A 20,290-nucleotide genomic window follows, 5' to 3' on the forward strand; every position below is an offset into this window, starting at 1 on the left:
CCAGGGCAGGTAATGGCATGCATATACACCTCAAGTTGGGGGTCCCAGCTCAGAGCCCACCTGCGTGTGTGTGAGTGTACAGGTGTGTGTGTGTGTACAGGTGTGTGTGTCAGGGTGGGAATGGGGTCTTAGTCACTGTCTCTGGGAGTAGGAAGGTCCGCCAAGCTACTGTAATTATTCCAGGGAGCATGACTCCCCACCAGCAGAGCTAAAATCACAGCTCTCCTGCCTGCCTCCTTCCCACAGCCACTAAAACCCCGAATTTCTTTCTACAGAGGAAATATGGCTGCCCACAGTTGGTATCGCAACTGAAGAGCTACCATAGTTGGCTCTGTTATCCCTGGCCCATCCAGAGCCTGTGCTCAGCCCATCCAAGGGCTCCTCCCAGCCTCCCCCTGCCCTGTCCTAGGAACCAGCATGATCCTTTTTGGCATCAAAGTCATAAAGGGCCAGAAGCAAAACACTTTGCCCATTATACAGATGAGAACACCAAGGCCCAGAGAGCACAGGGGGCCTGGCTAAAGTCACAAAGATGAGTGATGGTGGATGTGCAGTTGTCTTGCAGTTTGGCTTCCTGGCACCCCAGTGCAACCCCCTTCCTCCAGCACCATCCCCAGAGCATCCTCTAAAGAGTTCCTCTGTTTCCCAAACAGGCCTGGGGGTGGACATGGTGGGGAGGAGCACCGGAGGTTTCCTGTCTGGGCCGAGAGTGAAAAGGCTGAAAGAGGGAATGAGGAAGCAGCAGCCAGCAGGCACAAAAGGCTTCAAAGGGTTAGGGCCTCTGCCAAATAGGCTTCACACAGTCCAGCGCAGCCTGGGCCAGGCTCCCGGCCCCACCCCCACCCGGCTGCCAAGGCCATTCATTCTCTGCCTCCCTCCCTGGAGCGCTAGGGGGCCAGGGCATGGGACACAGCTTCCCTGCAATCCTGGGTCATGCCACCCAAGGCGTGAGCTCTGGGAATGTGTCCCACCTCCTGCCACAGCCCAGCCAGCAGTGGTCAAAGCAGGCCAACCCTGTCTTGCCTTTCAGTTGAGAGCAGAATTTTGACTTAGCTGTTGCTTTCCCAGTTTCAGGGCAGGAAAGAAATGTGGATCATAGATAGGGAAACTGAGGCCCAAAGAAGGACCAGAAAGTGGCCAGGACAACACTTAGTATCCACTTAAGTGATGATCTGTTCGTGTAGGTCTCTGACTGCCATGGGATGCTCCCTACATCTGGGAGGCCCCCATTCGCTAAGGGAAGACACAGGAGAGAGAGGGGGGAAAGACAAGCCCCTAGTCTCCCTGTCGGCAAGAGTGGCATGGCGGGGGCACGCGGTAATGCACTCTGGGGAGATTCTGAAAGGGGGCTGCGCCTATGGTGGGCTGTGTAGGCAAAATCTGTGCTGCTAGGTCTCTGTGCTTGCGAGGACAGTTCTTGCACCCTGGAATCTGTGAACCCCAAGGTTGGTGCGCCCCAGAGTCTCCGTGCCCCTCGAATTTTTTGCCGGTCACTTCCCATCTGGCACCCGAGCTCCCGAGTGCGCGCCCCGGGAGAGCTGTGCGCGCCCGGGAATCCGTGCGCTCCAGCTCAGGGCTCCCTTTTCGGTGTCTGCTGCTGGGCACCGGGCGCCCGGGTCTGCGGGGCTGCCCAAGACGCAACTGACCTTGGCGGGCATCAGAACGATGAGCGGCAGCAACAGTAACGGGGTGAAGAACAAGATCACGAAGGACTTGAACTTGGAGACATAGCTCAGCACCGAGGCCATCGCGTTGGGAAGGAGACTGGAGAGGCGAGTGGGGCAGTCGCAGGCTCCGCGGCCTTAAGAAGGGGCCGCAGTCCCCCAGGGGCAAGAGGCGGGGGCAACTCCGCCCCCCACGGTGGGGCCTCCGGGCTGCCCCGGGGCGGGGCCACCCCGCGGGGTCCGTGGGGCCCGTCTGCCCCCAACTCTGCCCCCCGGCGGCGGCGGGAGGCGCCTGCGGACTCGGGCGCTTCGCACCAGCACTCCAGGAGCCGCCCGGGCCCTGGCACCTCAGGACTCGTGCACCCTTTCCTGCGCTGCCGGGGACAGGGCGCGCCGCGGGGCTGCGAGGCGGGGTGTGACCGGTCATTCATTCTGCCAGCTATGACGTGGCCCCCGTCCGCACCCGCACCTGCCCCTTCCTGGGCTCTCCAGGGTCCCAGGGGAAAGTCTCCACCCGCCTCTGGGTCTCTCAGATCTATCTCCTCAATTTCTCCCTCCTTTCACCGTCTTATCTGCGCCCCTACCACCGGCATCCCGGAGGGGTCCCTAGCTGAGACCTCCCGTGCCCTTCGTCACCCCGGCTTCCCCGCCGCGTCCACGCTGCTCTGAGCGGGCCTTTCCCCCGCTCGCCTCCTCCCAGCCCGCGCATCCAGAGCGCTCCCCGGCGATCGCAGAGGAAGCAAGGCCACTGTCCTCCGCAGTCTGGGCGCCTCTCGCCCTCCAGAGGACACCCTCGGCTCCCGGCTGCCCATGCGTGCGCCGCCCGGGCGCCGGACTGAGCCCCAGAAGCCGCGGCTGCCCGTCTGACCCAGGCTATTACCATTTTACAGAGGGAAACGGAGGGGCAGAGGGAGGAGGCGACAGAGGAAGGGACTCTACCAGGGCTCCACCGAGCGGGTCGTTCATTTGGCCCACCGTCTGCGAACATCTACTGAGCACCTGTTGTGCTAAGCCCTTTGAGGGGGTGGAGATACAAGGATGCAGTCGGTTTCTTTCTCCCCTTCTCCTCCCCTGCCAGCCTGTCTTCTCATTTCTGCAGCTTGCCTTTGGGACGTCTTATCCCTGCTTGTGGGTTACCCACAGCCTGCTCCTGAGTGATTACCGACCTTGGTCTTCAACCCAGCCTGGTGCTGGAGTGCCAGATTTCCATTTCTCCAAACTTCCCCAGCCTGCATGTGCCTCAGGCCCTAAAACTCAGCACATCCTTACGCAAGTGCATGGCCCTCTTTCTGCCACCCCCACCTAAGGATACAGATTTCCCCAGATTCGTCATTCATCTGCCTGTCTTATGTCCCTGCCCCACTATGTGATTCTCATCCATCCAACCCTAGGTTTCCCTCCTCCCTTTCTCCAGCCCCAACTGAGCACAATTTGTACCTATATATTTATTGGTGTGATTTCAATTTAATGTCTGTTTTAGTCATCACGGTGTGTCCAGGAAGCACCTTTTACTATGCCTGGTTCAGTGTGTGCACTCGAAACTTTTTCTCTGGGATGTGTGAATGAATGCAAGCACACTATTTCCCTGCAGTAACACCACGGCTTGAAAGGGGGTGTAACCTGGTTGGAGCATGGACTCGAGCTGGCCTGCCTGGGTCTATATCCTGGCCCTACCTCATCCTGTCTGTGTGCCTCAGACAAGTTGCCTTCTCTGCACTTATTTTTTCACAAATGGAGATAATAACACCAACTAGTTTCAAAAGGCTACTTTGAAGATTATATGAGTTAATGCTCAAAGAGTGCCTAACATAGCTCTTGGGCATAAACAATCAGCAAGCATTTTGCAGTAAGTACATGCAAAACCCTATGAGTGGCACGAGCAATGGGGGAAGGCTTCACAGAGGAGGTGGCATTTGGGCTGAGACTTCAAGGCTAAGTAAGTAATTGCCAGGCAGCTGTGGAGGCTAGTCAAAATCCATCAGCCAATGAGAAAGTATTAAAATTGTTGAGAAAAATCCCAAGATATTCAGGAATACTGGAGACCAAAGCACAAAAACAAAACAAAACTAAGTAACTGAAGCAACTGTACCAAGTTCACGGATAGGGAGACCAAACATGTAAAGGTATCCATGCCTCCCAGATTAGTCTATAAATTCAATTCAATTCCTATTAAAATCACAACTGAATTTTCCTTTGATAAGCTAAGTCTAAGATTCAAACTTTTGCAAGGAGCCAAATACATTTGACACTTTCTAGAGAAGTGGCGAGAAATTGCCTATCAGAATTCAAAACTTAGGAAGTTGTAGTAATTGATGTAATCATTAACTATTGGCATGAGGATAGAAAAAGAGAAGACTTAGAATAGAATAAAAGCCTAGAAATAGGCCCATCCTTATATGGAAACTTGCTATACAAGAGAGCTCACACGGGTTATTCAATGCCTACTGGCAGCTGCTAGACCAATTAGTTTTTAGCCGTACACATATGTTTCTTCCACTAAATCTTTCACTGATACACATAGGAATAGAGTGATGATAATATCTAATAAATTAATAAAATTATTTCTGATTTTTTAACCATAGTCTCATTTAATTATTCCCAAAAGCTGAACATGAGTTCAATTTACACATGCAAATTCATTTACCAAAGATAAATAAATTTGGTGTGCTTTTTATCATACTCCTGTTTACAGAAAACTTACAACTTTAGCCTATTATATTTAATAACAAATGAAGCAATGAAAAGGAGCATATCCGTTATATTTGTATTGATACCATCATAAAATGGAATAAGTATATTAGTGTAAATCATTTTATCTCAGTGTGGCTGCTTTTAGTAACCTATCATCAGGGTGTGTTCTGTTCTAATTTCTGGTTGTTTAAATAATATTCCTCAAAATAGGAATTCAAGCATTAGAATATCTTTCTTGAACATAAAAAAATTATATAACTAGAAATATGTTGTTATTAGTGTATGCAAAATTAAAACTATTTTGGAATATTTAGTTGTAATGATATATATTACCTAACTGTGTGATGCAACTCTTATCCCCATCTGAATACTTTAATATAATTTTAATCTTAAAACTGAGGTAGTAAAAGTCTACCTTCCTGTACAAGTTTTTTAATTAGGTGTGTTGCATCATCAAGCTCAGTTCCAATTTGTAGTTGTTACTTTCTGGTAAGAATTAATTGACGTGTACAATCTAAATTTTTGAAAATTTAAAATTTCAGTGTGGGGGTGAATAAACAGAAATGGGGATATTGAAGAAAATAGAGATGAGAATTCTCTTGGATGCAATTTCTCAAAAAAATAAAAAACAAGACTCCAGACATTATACAAATATAGTAACAGTTTTTCAACCCCACAAAATCCAAATACAGCCATAGCAGAGTTTAAAGCAGAAACCTGTTGCCATGCTGAGTCTTATAGGCCATCTCTCTAGCAAAGTCAATGAATTACAAAACCATCTAGTGAGTGAAAGCCATTTACAGAACATTCAGTCAGCCGCTAAAAGGATATCCATTAATTTTTTTAAATGAGAAAAGCTGAGAGTATTAATAAGGTTGTTAAATAAGCTTAACATTTTCAGCTGGTTATAATGCCCAACTTTGAAAATGCATACAAAGTAGCATTGCTCAGTGCAGACTAGGAAATCATAGATTATTCTTAAAATATGCAAGTTGATACACTGTTGATGCTAAGTAGATGTGGGATGCCAAGTTCATTTCTCCAGGTAAATATATCTCCCAGCCAGATACCACTATATGCCACAGAGCGGATAAAGAAGCAGAAGTCACTGTTTAGCAAATTTAATAAAAAATGCTGGTACGCATGCACACCTCTTAGAATGGCTAAAATAAAAAATACTGACCAAGTGATGGTGATGTGTAGCTACTGAATGGCTCATACTGTGGTGGTGAGAAGGTGAAATAGTAGAGACATGCTGAAAAATAGTTTGACCATTTCTTGTACACTCAAACATACATTTACTGTACAACTCAGCATCACATCCTGGGTATTTACCCCAGAGAAATGAAAAGGTATGTTCACACAATAAACCTGTATGTAAATGTTCATAGCAAGTTTATTTATAAAAGCCCCAAGCTAGAACAATCCACATGTCCTTCAGCGGGTAAGTGGGAAAACCTATAGTCTATGCATGCAGTGGAATATTATTCAGCCATAAAATATATATATATATATATTTGGGTGGATCTCAAGGGCATTATGCTCAGTGGAAAAAGCCAACCTCAAAAGGTTACATTTTTAGACCATTCTGCAAGTGGAAAAATCAGAGGGAGGCCAGTGGTTGCAGGGCTAAGGGTTGGGGAAAGATGTGACTATAAAAATAACTGGAATGAGTCTCTCTGTGGTGACTGAACAGATCTACACCCTAATTGTAACAACGGACACACGAATCTGTACAAATGCTAATATTTCATAGAACAACACACACACACACACACTCAAATTGTGCAAGTGAAAGTGATTAAATCCAAATAATGTCAGTAGTCGAGCTGCTAGTATTGTACCAATGTTGATTTCCTTTTTTGTAGAGCACACTATGACTCTGTGGAATGCTATCATGGAGGCAATCTGAACAATGATGTATGAGAACTCTTTGTACTATTTTTGCAACTTCTTATGAGTTAAACTCTCTTAAAATAAAAAAAATCATTTGTAAATTGCAGTAAATAAATAATATACTTTAGACTGATGAATCTAATTCTTCCCAGTTCAAATTTTGTGACTGCTATTGTAACAGAGAAAATGGTATTACTGATGAGATTGTGACATGCATAAGATATGCCTAGGAAGGCAGCTGGTGAATAGATTTTCTTAGACTTTGGACATTTTCATTTGAGTCTGTTTGCACATATTTGGGCATGGAATGTAATATCTCTATGGCTAAGGCTTCTGCAACGTCTGGTCACAAGAGCAGGTGTCATGTGTTTCCATGCTTTAACTTAGAAACACTGGTTTTTTTGTAAACAAGCTTTGGTTTCTAAAAAGTCAGGGCCTGATTTGCTCAGATATTAGGTGTTGCCATTAAAAGAGAGTATTGGTCAGCTTCCCATAGGTTAGGTTTGCAACAGCAAATATTTACTCCAAGGCTGCCAGTAAGCGGGGAGCCTGTGGTCTTACAACTCTGTTTCTGGCTGTGAGCAGACTGAGCAAGCTCCAGACTCGCCTCATTCTGGACTGTGGGTTGGCTTCACCTGCTCTCTCATCCCCAAACCCAGGCTGAGGAGGCAGACACCTTCAGGGACATGTTGTTCTCATGGCAGAGCGTAGGAGAGGGCTACGGGGGGTCTTGCAGCATCTCTGAAGCTTCTGCTCAGCTCCAGCATACCTTACACTGCTCACGGTCAACTAGCCAAAGCAAGTCCTATGGCCAAGTCCAAAGTCAGTAAGGCGGGGAAAGGTACTCTGTCTACAGGGAATGGTGGCAAAGGTGGTGAGGAAATTAATAATTATGAACAAAAAAAACATATGACCTACCTCACATGATAAATATTATGAAGTCCAGGGCATTACACTTACATCTTTTAAGTGATGTGTGTGGAAACAGGATCAACTTATCTGAGTCATATGTTCTTGGTTTACAAGAGTTATATGAATTCCAAAGTGAGATGGTGGTTACAGGATGCAAATTAACATAGCTATTCGAACTGGAAAAATGAAATCAGACTTTTTCTTGACTGAAAGCAACTGATTTGGATGATTAATTTGCCAATAGACTGACTTTGTCAATCAGGTTTTATAGAGTTTTCTCATAAGCCAACTGAGCTCACTTTGGAGCTCTGACGTTTTGACACTAGTATAGTTAAATCACATGACAATGGAAAATCATGTCCTATTCTAGTGCATATATTAAAATTCCAAGATCTCTACTGAGTTGTTTTTTAATTGCTGCTGTTACATTTTTAATTTCCAAGAGGGCCTTTTTGCTCTACCAATAGTCTTTTTTATAGCATTCTCTTCTTGTTTCAGAAAGCATCATCTAAAAATTTTTTCTAAGTATATTAATGTCCGTTCTTTTGAAGATTTTTCATTATGATATTTTTCCAATGTCCAAAGATGGAAAATCCTAAATCCTAACTCACAAGAGAATGGATTAACAACTTCAGGCACAGCCATAGAACTAGATAACCTTTCAGCAACTAAAACGAATTAACCACAACTATCTGTCTGAATGTGGATAAATCTCAAAAACTCAAGGCTGGGGGTGGTAAGTAAGCTATAGAAATACATACACATTTTAATTCCACTTATACAAGATACAACCAAATGTGAAAACTGTATTACATATTGTTTAGGGGTCCTTACATAGGTAGTAAACATTTAAAAGCCATGCATGGGAATAATAAACTCCAAATTCAGGAAAGCAGTTACATATCAGGAGGCAGGGAAACAGAACTGGAGCACACAAGAGACTTCAACTGTTATTTCTAATATTTTCTTTATTAAGCTGAGTAGTAGGTGACCAGACAGTCTTGTGTTTTTTTGTCCTGGTAGTTTTACGTTTTCATAATTTTTTATTTATATGAAATAACTGAGGAGATTAGTTCAACAATAAATTTAAAGTTTGTAGCAAGATCACATTTTATTTAAAATAGAAAGGGAACCTGGAAGGTCAGTTCTCTGGTTAAAAAGTTAGCAAAAAATTTACAAGGCCAGCAGAGAAGATATCAACAAGGCCCTAGAGGGCATTTACAAGGTGTGAGTAAGCAAATAATCCAGTTTTACTCAATTTTAACTCAAAAAGAACAGCACCAAGAATGTGGTTGTCCAAAAAACAATCAAGAAGGAAAATCATGCAAGAAAAAAGGAAGATTCCCTAGCATGCTAAAATGAGTTCCTTTATTACAATCCCAAAAGGAGGGATATATGGACCTAATTTAGAAATTGGCATGTGTATGTGGTACTTTACATCTGCCCTGGGAATTGTACAGAGCAGCCCTGGAAATATGGGTGGAGGAAGGAGACGGGGTGGGGGTTTTGGATTGTGTATAAATGTGGGTGTTTTCCCAGGTGCTCGCCCTGGAATTCCCTGATTACACTGACCATCTGGAGTTTCTTTCTGCCAGCTAGGCTACTGTCAAGGTAAAATAAGTCAATGTGGGTCTTAAACGAATCACCTTACTTGTTTTTCCTGTCAGCACCCCCACGTGGAAGTGTCCCCAGGAGGAAAGATGGCAGAGTTCATCCTCCTAATGACATTTCCCACCTGGCAATCAATGAGCGTCACTACAGTCATCCTCGTGGCAGCCTGGCAACTTCTCAATATAGTACACCAACACTTGGGTTAAATCAGTACGTAAATTATTAGGACAATAAAATGCTTCTCAAAGAAGCTAAGGAACAGACTGTGTGAAAGGTGGAAATGGGATGAATATCTTGGATTTATGGCTAAATATGGTGAACTGAACACAGGCATTTAATTCTGCGTTCCTCCAATCCATTAGAAAAAGATTAAGGTACAAAATGATATGAACACACAAGTACAAATAGAAGAAAAGAGACAACAAAGCAATTGTGAGCAATGGAGGAGGAGCTGACTTGGCTGAGAGGAAAAGGCAAAGACAAAGGTGCTTGCATATGGGGTGCTGAGGAGAGCATGCATTCATTCAGAAAATTTTTGTTGAGTGCCTAATATGTCCCAAGCAATGTCCTAGTCACTGGGGATATAGCAGTGAACAAAACTGAAAAAGATGCTTTTCCCCATGGAGCAACAGTCTAGATGAGAAAAGATAAAGAAAAAATAAATCAAATATATAGTATGATGAGGATTAAAAAAAAAGCATGGAAGTGGAATATACAATACCATGGAACGGAGCAGAAATGTTCTATGGGGTGGCCTGGAAAGGCCTGAACGGGATGTCTTATGAGAAAAGCACTGAAGGAAGTAAAGGAGCTGTCAGGACAAATGGCAGGCAGTGATGCCCTCGTGTGGTGGCAGCATGCACAATTAGTTCATTGAACAGCAAGGAGGCCAGTGCCGCTGCAGCAGAGTGAGCAGGTGGGATGAGCAGGGTATGAAACCTCCCTGTGTTTTGTCATCACATCACCTCCTCTTCTGTCTCTAATCAGCTCTCTCTGTGCCTCCCTTCTTTTAAGGATACTTGTGATTATATTCAGAGCCCACAGAATCCAGGATAACACCCTATCTCAAGGTCTTTAATTTAATCCCTGCTGCAAAGGCCCTTTTGCCAAAACACAGATTCCAGGCATCAGGGCCCAGAAATCAAGGGGCATCATTGTTCAGCCTCCCACAGTAATCTCTAGAGCAACAACTCTAGAGACACAGCTGAAAAGCCAAGGATAAATTAAAACAGAATTCTAAGAAGTATTCAAACAATCCAAAGAAGGGAAGAAAGGAGTACAAAGGAATAAAAAACAAGGGACATACAGAAAAAGTGACTATAATGTGGCAGACCTAAATTCAACGATATCAGTCATTTCATTAAATGTCAGTGTTCTAAGTACTCCTATTAAAAGATGAATGCAGAGCATTTCCCAAACTCTTGCTTTCTGGCAAAAAGAAATAGAACATTCCTTCCAATTGCTCACTACACCCAGAAGAAATAAATGGTGAGTATCTATCTACCCAAATGCCGTGCGCTGTTCCACTCCCCTGTACCCAACCTTCAGTCTGCGCCTTACCCCGCCCTCACCCCCCAACCCACACTCATTCCCCCTCAGGTCTCCCCTTGCCATGAACCCAATCTGATCCAACCACCCGCTACCCCAGCTGAAATGGATCATATCCCCCCCACTCGCCTCCGTGGGTGAGATTTATCTTGTTTATAAAGTTCAACTTGATAAATTATAGTGGTATAAATACTCCCACCAAGCCAATTTCAAGCTACCCACAAGCCCTCGTGAATATGGGCACAGTAAGATCTCAGAGCAGGTGCGACCCGCAGCCCACGTCAAGGAGCCCCAGCGCGGGCCAGTGAAGAGCACGTGACACTGGGGACAAGGTGGAGAGAAACTCATAAACACAAGGAGGATGTTTTCATTCAAGATGTGAATATAAACTTCCATTTATAAAAATTAAAAGACACTAATTTTTCTCTAAAATGAGGTCTCAGTGGCTGTGCATCACCAACTTACTTATTTGCAGTAAGTTCACCTCTTTTCCTGATAGTAAAAGATGCTCAGGCTGGAAGCTTTTCCCTTTCAACCCCCCAAAATGTGACAACAAAAGATTTGACATGTGTGGTCATTTTCCTGTGTCCCATGAGAATTGGCAGCAACTAAGGTGGCCAATCCACAATTAAGATCTAAGAAGCCATCTGGGAGAGGGAGAAGGTACCTGAACACTGACCTTGAACTGTCCGTTTGGGGCGCTGGGGAAATGTCCATTTAGGAAAAAGAGGGGAGCTGTGATTGCTGATTGGATGGAGGGAAGCGGAGGGTGAGGAGGTGTTTTAACCAAGAAAAAGAGCTGTGATTGTATGAAAACAGACCTCACAGAAGGAAGGGAAGGGAAAAGTACTTGGAGCACAAATGCAGACAAAATGCCATGGAACTGCTGTTTCCTGCCCATGTGTTTAAGACAAGGTGCCTCTCCTTTGCATGCCAGCTAAGCAGGAGTCAGCTGGGCATCCCTGACGTTGCTGCCCAGCCAGGCCTGGAGTCCACCTCAAACACAGTCACAGCTATTCCCAAGCTTGAATTCCATCCAGAGACTAGTCATCTGATGCAATTGCATGTGATCTGAAAAACAAACTCCCACCCAAGCATGTTGTTTTTGAAGAGACTGCAATCTCAATGCTCATGTCTTCTAGGACTGAGACCCACTCCAACCACAGGATCCTCCTAAAGACACAACCATCCAAAGTGTGCACAGTTCCACCATGTAATTTTAGTCTGGGAAGTGAAATACTTCTGTCGTTACATCATTTTCGTTAGCATAGTGATCCCTTAAAAATCCTTTGTTTTTAAGTGTTTTAAAGTGATCCTTTATTTTCCCAACTAAGATCCCCTCTCAAAGCCAACTATGGAAATAATCTTTTTTTAATATTCCCTCCTATCTTCCATAAATTTGCACAGCTTATACACACAATTTCTCATTTCATCCTCAAAACAATAATGTAGTATACATATATCATTCCTGCTTCCTGATCCAGCCCAGAATTTCTCTCCTTCCCCATTCCCTCCTCCCAGTAACAGGTAACATTGGGCAGCAGGGCCAAATGACATCTGAGGGTTGTGACAACCCTGTGACCACCCTTACTCTCCTCTTCTGACCCCACAGGCCTGACCCAAGGAGTCTTCTGACAGCTGCCAAGTGGGCAGCCACAGTGTGCTGGAGAGGAATTCTAAGCTCACAATAGAGCAGTTCTCATGTAGTTTTATGGGATTGGGGTTGGGGAGGGTTTGGTGACCAGCCAAAGACTAGTGGCAGAATGATGAAATCATACATGCCCACAGCACTGATTCATGTCGTGGTGGGAATGGGGACAGGCTTTTGTGCCAACCAGAATGTGCCTGGTTACATAGTCCAGTTAAAAATAGTGATGACTCAGGAGGGGGCCCGGTAGTCAAAAGGAAATTTTGCTTCATTTGAAATATTCTAACTTTTTCAATACAAAGCATATTCATGCATTAGTTATGCAATTATGTTGTCTTTGAAATCAAAAGAAAATCCCATTGCTGCTGCTGTGAGGGCTGTCGGGTTCTAGGGTGAGGTGGGGGAGATTCTAACTTCTGCTTTAATTACCTTAGACCTGCACCCTCACATCCGTTCAGGTCAGACAGCGTTTGCTTGGCCACTCCCGCAGAGCACAGCGCTACACTGCCTACTAGGCACAATGCTCATGGGTCCCTCTGGCAGAAGGTGATTCATCAGAAACAGCCTGATGAAAGAAATGATGGATCTCAAAGCACTTAAATCTCAGATCTGTGGTTGGGTAGCGGTGAGTTATGGTGACAGACAAACAATTAACTATAACCAGAGATGAAGGAGGTCCTCCATCAGTGATAACAGGACTTGGTCAGTTTGGTGGAATTCTGATACATAAGGAAGGGCTGGTGCAGGGGTGGGACAGTCTAGAAAGGAGATATCTTGGAAGGAAACGAGGACGTAGGTGAGAAAACTCATGGTCATTTCCACTTCCACTGCTAAACCCCACACCCCCAACATTTATTCTTGTCCTAGGATGTCTCACCTATGAACACCCCTTTTACATCTCTACCACCACCACCACCACCCATTCTGGGGATCTCAGCAGGAGACAACATGTGTGAAACATCAGGTTTTTTCATTATTATTGACATGCACAAGACCTCCTCCCCCAGATAGCCAGGAGTGGGAAGCAAAGGTCAAAGGGATTAAGGAACCTGCCCAGCTGATGAGGAAGGGAATTACAGTGCCAACCCAGGTCTCTCTGACTCCTCCTGGCCCAGTGCCTCGTCCCCCACCAGCTATCAAACCTCTGAATCAGATCAACCTGGTTTGAATCCCAGCTCTGCTATTCACTGTGTGACCTTGGGCGTAGTACATAACCTCTCTGTGCCTTCATTTCTCTAGAGCAATTCTTACACCAGCAGCTGTTGGGCAGATTGAAAAAGGTAAATGCCTGTAAAATGCTTACATAATGCCTGGAGCATAGAAAATGTTTAAGCATTCACTGGCTGTTACCACCTATGTCTTTGATCATTATAATCATAGCATGCTTCTCTCATTCGGTACCTGAATTTCAGCATCTACTGGGAGGCTGGAGCCCATACCTGGGCCTTTTCCTTAATCCCATTCTCCTCTCAGAGAGACTGCTCCCACCACCTTGCAGACTTCCCAAGATTCTCTTGGCCTTTTTGGGCCTTTCCCCAACAGGATGGCTGGGAGTCCTTCTGTTAGCACAGCTGTTTCTGGGGCCAGGGAAGCTCTAAAGACCCCAGGAAGGGTACACACTAGAGTGGGTCTCTTGAGTGGGCATGAGGGGCCATAAGCAGCCTCCGAATTCCTGTTCCCACATTCCCAAGGCCCCCCATCCCACAGGCCACCACACTTTTCTCTTCCTTTCTCTTCCTACATGATTCCCTGGGCTGCCCAGATGAAGAGCTTGTCAGCAAGGTAGGCTTAGGTGGGCTTTCCTGCAAGCTCACCCACAGGGGGACATTAGAGCTGGGAGCTCACTGCATCCTAGACCCCAGTCCCAAGCCTCACTCCTGGGGCCAGGTCCCCTCCATCGCTGGCAGTTCACCCAGGGTCCAGGAAGTGACCTGGAGGAAGCTTGGGACCTCCTGGGACTTCCATCCACTGACCCCAGCTCTCTCCTCGGCAGCAACCCAGCCCTGGTCTTTCTTCCATGAGCCCCGAGTGTCTGTCCCCACACGATACATCCCTACTTCCAGAATCCCGACTCAAGCTGTCTGCCCCCACCCTCTTAGTCTTCAGATGGGAAAGCCAAGGGCCAAGGCTTGAGTCGCAGTGCTCACCCGGGATCTCAGAACCAGCCTTTTCCTCCTGCACCAATGGCTCCTGAGTTCTGTGCACGTTAAAATCACCTGGGGCCTCTCAAAACCTCCAAAGTCCTGGCCACGTGCCGGCCCAGTGAAATGACATGCCCTGGGGATGGGCAGGCATCAGTGATTTTCTGCGAGTTCCCCAAGTGATTCCAATGTGTGGACCAGACTGGAAGCCACTGTCCTCCCACCCAGCACCAAGAGCCCCGGGAGACGGCCAGGCCCACGCTAAGTGCTCTGAGTCCTTATTACCCATGCTCACCCCAGTGATCTCTTTTTGATTTCTGATATTCTGAACATGAGGAAGAAATTCTTCATGGATTAGTGAAAAGCTACTCAACATTATCAGCTATTATAAAGTTGCATAAACAGTGTGCTCCCTAAAGTTGAAATAAACTAAAATGCTTACACAAGGCCCAGACTCGCACGAAAGCTCTTGTGGACACAATTTCTGGGACCACTTGCACTCAAGTCTCCTAGGTCCCCAGCTGAGTCCCAAAAGGCTAAGGTGACTTAGGCTGCTGGTTAATTGCACTGTCAGGATTCTAACTCAGATCTCCTGACCCCCTGACCATTCCTGGAGGCTACTTTGCCTGGACTCAAAGCCTGATTCTGTGCCTGTTGACTATGCACATTCCCTTACCCCTCTGTGCCTCTGTTTCTTTATCAGAAGATGGGGTTGATGAAAATAGAAGATTCCTCAGTTGCCTGTCACCTGGTTAGCATTTCAGTAGTGTTTGCTGTACAAGGTATGTTGGAGATAGTATGGGTTCAGTTCCAGACCACTGCAATAAAGTGAATATCACAATAAAGTGAGTCAAATGAACTTTTTGGATTCCTCATGCATACAGAAGTTATGTGTACACCCTACTGTGGTCTATGACGTGCACAATAGCATTACATCTAAAAAAGAGTACATATCTTACTTAAAAAATACTTCATTGCTAAAAAAATGCTAACCAGCATCTGAGCTTTCAGAGAGTCATCATCACTGATCACAGATCTCCGTAAAAGATAATTTAAAAGTTGGAAATATTGTGAGAATTACAAAAATGTGACACAGAGACACAAAGTGAGCAAAGCTGTTGGAAAAATTGCGCTGATAGGCTTGCTCAATGCAAGGTTGCCACCAACCTTCAATTGGTAAAAAATGCAGTATGTGTGAAGTGCAATTAAACAAAGCACAATTAAACGAGGCTTGCCTGTAATAATTCACAAATGAGGAAAGAGAAGTTCAGGGAGATAGGCGATTGTCCTAGGTCACCAAGCTGCCAAGTGGTGTGGCCCCAACGCCTGCAGTCTTGGCACACACCACCCTGCCTCCCCAGTTCCTCCTAGGCCCTGTTTTCCAAGTCACGAGCAACCAGGATGAGATCAGGGTGCAGGAAGCCCAGGAGCTGCCCTCAGGGAGCAGCTTCAAGTTCAGCATCTCTCTCCTGCAGAGGAAAGACCCGCAAGAGGAGCAGGGGGAACAGGCGGAGGTCCATGTTTTGTGGGAGTGGATGGAGATCTGGATGCAGTGAGGGTGGCCAAATGCAAAAATGCAATTGGCAATTTTTACCAATTGAAAGTTGGTGGCAACCTTGCATTGAGCAAGCCTATCAGCGCAATTTTCCAACAGCCTCACTGTGGAAGTGGATGGAGATCTGGATGCAGGGAGGGGAGGGGCTGCTGCCCCAGGCAGGCCTGCCTCTTGCTCCCACCCTCTGGGACAGAAATGCTCAGGGTGACAGCACAGACCCAAGGAGGGGGCAGGGACAGGCTGGGCTGCTCCTGCTGCTGAGGGGCTTCCTGGGAGCGCCCACCACAGGAACCGTGGGGCAGCCCTGGCCTGGAAGTTCTGGAAACTACCCCCTCCCTGGAGCTGTGGGCAGGGTTGCCAAACACTCAGTTTTGTTTCTGTGTCTGCAAGAGCCGAAACTCACAGGACGACTCCAGAGACCATAACATGGAAGGAGAACTGCAGTTCTGCAGGAAAGGGTAAGAAATTGCTGTCTCTAGCGGCCTCCTGGGGCTAGCTGGTGAGAGGCGCAGACAGGATAATCGTGTTTCCCAAGTGAGGCAAAAAGGGGCCGTGCGTATAAACGTATAAGCGATGTGAGGAGGGACAGCGTGGGTACTGGGGCCCCCAGGGTAGGCAGGCTGAGACTCAGTAGATCTCAGAGATGACGATAGGCAGGCAGCATGAACATCGCTGAACTCACCCCTCTCCCCCGAGACGTTTCGGATTGTCTCAGACAGTCCTAAAGCAAATAGCCAGCCTAATTGTCCCTGCTTGGGCAGGCCACACTTCTCAGACCTTGGATCCTAAGCTGGAATTCCAATCATATGGTTTTCACACCAGTCTTTGAAAGAAAGGGGCCCCCGGAGACGCTCCAGGGCCCCCCAGCCTCACCTTGAGGGAGCTCTGAGTGGGTACTGGGACGGAGCAGGGGCCAGGACCTCCCCTCCCCTTCCACCTCCCCACCTGAGGCTGGGACCAGGGTGGATCCTCCCCAGAGAGCTTTGCTCCAGACGGACCAGCTGACTCTCTGGTGTCTGAACCAGCTCGGGAAGAAAAGCTGAGGTGACAGGGCAGGTGGAGCGGAGGGGAAAGGGGCCGAGCCGGCAGACTGGCAGGAATGGAGAGAGGGGAGGTGACGCTGCCCATGTGTTCTCTGCGGCCGCGCTGAAGCCAGGAGTCGGTTCCAGCCAGAGGAGTGAGGCGCTGGTCCTGCTCTCTGGCCGCATCCCGTGGGCAGGGACTTGGGCTTGCAACTCTCGTCATCATTCGGGCTTCCAGGGCTGCAGCCCCTGCGTTCCCTGCCCCCGAGGTGCCACAAGCACGAGCTGATTGAAGCGAAAGGGGGCATTCCTTGGTGTGAAGGAGAGTTAAATGCTGCTCCAGAACTGGGAAGCTCAGACGCTTGCATTCTTTGGGGTCTCCAAGAAGGGACTCGGGGCATCTCTGTGGGTTGCACGGGTGAGCCTGGAGGTGGGCGGTAAGTGGACGGCCCTCTGCAGGTTTTGGGGAGCTCTTGCTGTGGAGCTTCTGGAAGCAGGCATTACCCCTGCAGGAAGCATGGGCTTGGCAGGCCTGGATTCCCAATCAGCTGTGGGCTGAGCAGGGGAGCACTTGAAGTAGGACAAAATATTTGAAAGATCATTATTTCCGTTTCAAAACAGCTATACTGAGATATCATTAACATAGAATAAACTGCATTTGTGGGACATTTCTAACGTGCACATTTGACATGTGTGACACATGTTTATACCCATGAAACCATCACCATAACCAAGATAATAAGCCTGTCCATCTCCCCCAGCAGTGGTAATCTCTCCTCCGGCTCCTTCTCGCCCACCCCACTCACCCTGTCTAGAGCAGCTTCTCACTTACTTTACGATTTTGCATTGTTCTGATTTGGGACCAACATGAGGAAAGGGAACAGGTAGTCATCTTCATAATTTCGGTGCTGGAGGCCTTGAAAGATCATAATCCAGTAGCCCTGGGGGCGAAATATGCTTCCATGTATTATACCATGAAATATTTTCTTCACGTTTGATCCTGCAGCCAAAAAAATGTGCCCTCTGCCCAGCTGCCCCCTCTTGTCGTCTGCTCCAGGTGTGAGAACCCCTTCCTGCAGGCAAAGGTGGCTGAGCACAGAGAGAGCTGGCAGGTGGGGAGCAAAGGAGGGACAGAGCTGGGAGCACCGGGCTGAGTTGGAGTCTGTCCTCACTGCAGCAGCTGGCCGGGCTGCCATGTGCAAGTCATGTGGCCCCTGCCAGATGCTGTGAAGTGGAAACTAACTCTTTCTGCCTTTTTCATGCTAAACGGAGCCTATGTCTGATTTACTCTTTGTAGCCCTTTCCCTACAGGCTTATGGGTTCAGCCAAGGCAAGGCGTCCCTGTTCAGGAAAGGTTGAATGTTCTTTTGAGATTTGTGAAGATGGAAAGCAGGAAAGGAAAGCTCCAGGAGACAGTCAAGGCTAAGGTCAGTTAATGGCTGACTTTCCTTTCTTGCTTCTTCATGTCAACCCCTGTGGGCCCCTTGTGTGTCTTTCTGGAGATGCCCAAGCTCAGACATCTGTTTCAACTCAATGGGTCCCACCAGCACTTCTTGATTTTTAATAAAGAAGCTGGGGCTACAGGGCTACCCAGGTAACCATGCCTGATCCCTGCCCAAGGAGCTCACAGACCCAAACTTAAACTTCATGAGCCCAGGCAGATGTCACAGAAGGCTGCAGGTGCTGGGATCCACATTTTTCTGTCTAGGTGCAGTGTGCAAAGAGACAGCAGGTCATGCCAGAGGACTGCCTGGAGTTTCATGAGGTGAGAGTCAAGTGTGAGTCTCCTTTACAGCAAAGCAGCCAACATGGGAGCAGAGAGAGGGACAGGATTTCCACCTGCCCTATCCTTTCTCCCCCAAGTTGGAGAACAACTGAGAACTAGCTTAACAAAGGGGTACAGGGCCTCCTGTTCCCCAGGTGCTGGTCAGAAGGGCTTGCTTATTCTGTCACACAAGTATCTTGAGTTTGAATCAGAGATATGTGGTGAGCACAAAAATGAGAGGGTAACTGACTACTCCCCATCAAAACACCCAGACTGATAACCAAGACACCTATACACTTACATAATTTACTTCTTATGGCCCTTGTTAATTGTCTCCACTCCAGTTAAACAAGCCCATTGCTCCCCTTTATGCTAACTACTCTCCAGACACAAAGTCCACGTTTAGCTGTTTCTTCTGATACTTAGATCCATATTTTTCAAGCATCATCCTATACTGCAATTCTTTTTTCCTAAATTTTATATACTATCATAAGGATTTGGGGATATGGATTTCACTTTCTTATGCCATCTATCCTACACATGCTTCCAAGGTTCTGTTCTCCATCCTCCCGATTTATTGATATCATCCATTGTGGTTCAATCAATATTCAGTGTTACATTATAAAGAGAATGTAAATATTATAAATGGCTATACCACACAAATTGCAATTACATTTGCTTTCTTCTGCAGCTTTTTGTTTTTCCTGGAGTTAATAATTGCTTTAATTTTTCATTTGCTTCAATTTCTATATATCAATCACTAAATTATCCCTAAAACTTTCTTCCAGATCTGAAAATGACCCCTGATCTTGGTACAATCAAACACATCAGGTAATCTATTCATTTCATTATGGGGCATGTTGCTCCCCAGGCCTGATGAGTAGCTGTCATTCTGGAAATTTTGTCCACTCTCTCCAGGGTTGGGAGTTCTGTTCCCCAAATTTCAGGTTCAGGTCTTTCTCTTTCTGGTTTACTCCTTCTTTCGTAGAGCATATCTTTGAATAGTTTCTTGAGAAAGAAAGCAAGAGAGGCTAATTTTTCAGTCCTGTATTGTCTGGAAATGACAGCTTGGACAGCTATAGAGTCTATCTACTACCTTAAAATTGTTAATGGTATTACAAAATTTTTCAAATACGAAAGTAGAGAGCTAATATAAAAAAACCCTATGTATTAATCACCAGATACAATAACCAAACATTTTCAATATTTTCTTTATCTACCCTTTTGTTGTTTTTCCTTTTTTGTTTACTCCTGAAGTATTTTAAAGCAAATCCAAGATATCCTGTCATTTCACCCATCATTCTTTAATACACATCTTAAAAATAGTCATTTTCTTACTTAACTACAGTGCCTTTATCACTCCCAACAATATTAGCAATAAGACGCTTTTTTACCACCTTTTTTGGAGCCTTCAATTTGCTATGCTTGCTCATTACTACTGCTGTTTCTTTTTCCTCTCTTGCCTTCTATTGGATTGAGGAAATTTTCTTTCTTTTTGCTGTTCATTACAATATTTTTAATTGATATATAATTGACATATAACACCATGTAAGTTTAAGGTGTACATATTTGATACATTTACATATTGCAATGTAATATATATACATATATAGCAATATATACCATAGCATTAGCTTTATCATGTCACATACTTACCATTTCTTTTTTGTAAAACAGTTAAGATTTAGTCTTAACTAAGAACAGTTAAGATTTAGTCTTAGCCACTTTAAAGTCTGTAATACAGTATTATTGGCTATAATCACTATATTGTGCATTAGTTCCACCTTGTTTTCACATAACCCGTCTTTAGTCATTAATAGTGTTGCTTTATGCAATT

The 20,290-nt window shown here is 45.9% G+C and overlaps 1 protein-coding gene across 2 annotated transcripts in view; it reads right to left on the bottom strand.

Annotated features, from left to right (window-relative positions):
* The window catches only part of SLC13A5 (solute carrier family 13 member 5), a 28,344-nt gene extending 26,543 nt beyond the window's left edge, over nucleotides 1-1,801 (bottom strand). Inside the window, exon 1 of one of the 2 annotated variants that reach the window (XM_036895874.2) lies at nucleotides 1,647-1,801. In XM_036895874.2, coding sequence (XP_036751769.1) covers nucleotides 1,647-1,748 — 102 coding nt within the window. In that variant the 5' untranslated portion in view covers nucleotides 1,749-1,801. The remainder of the gene's footprint in view (nucleotides 1-1,646) is intronic. The other variant, XM_036895873.2, reaches the window with a different exon arrangement.
* Nucleotides 1,802-20,290: the final 18,489 nt, after the last annotated feature.

The sequence above is a fragment of the Manis pentadactyla genome, chromosome 4 (assembly GCF_030020395.1).
Source record: "Manis pentadactyla isolate mManPen7 chromosome 4, mManPen7.hap1, whole genome shotgun sequence".
In the NCBI taxonomy this organism is placed as follows: Eukaryota; Metazoa; Chordata; class Mammalia; order Pholidota; family Manidae; genus Manis; species Manis pentadactyla.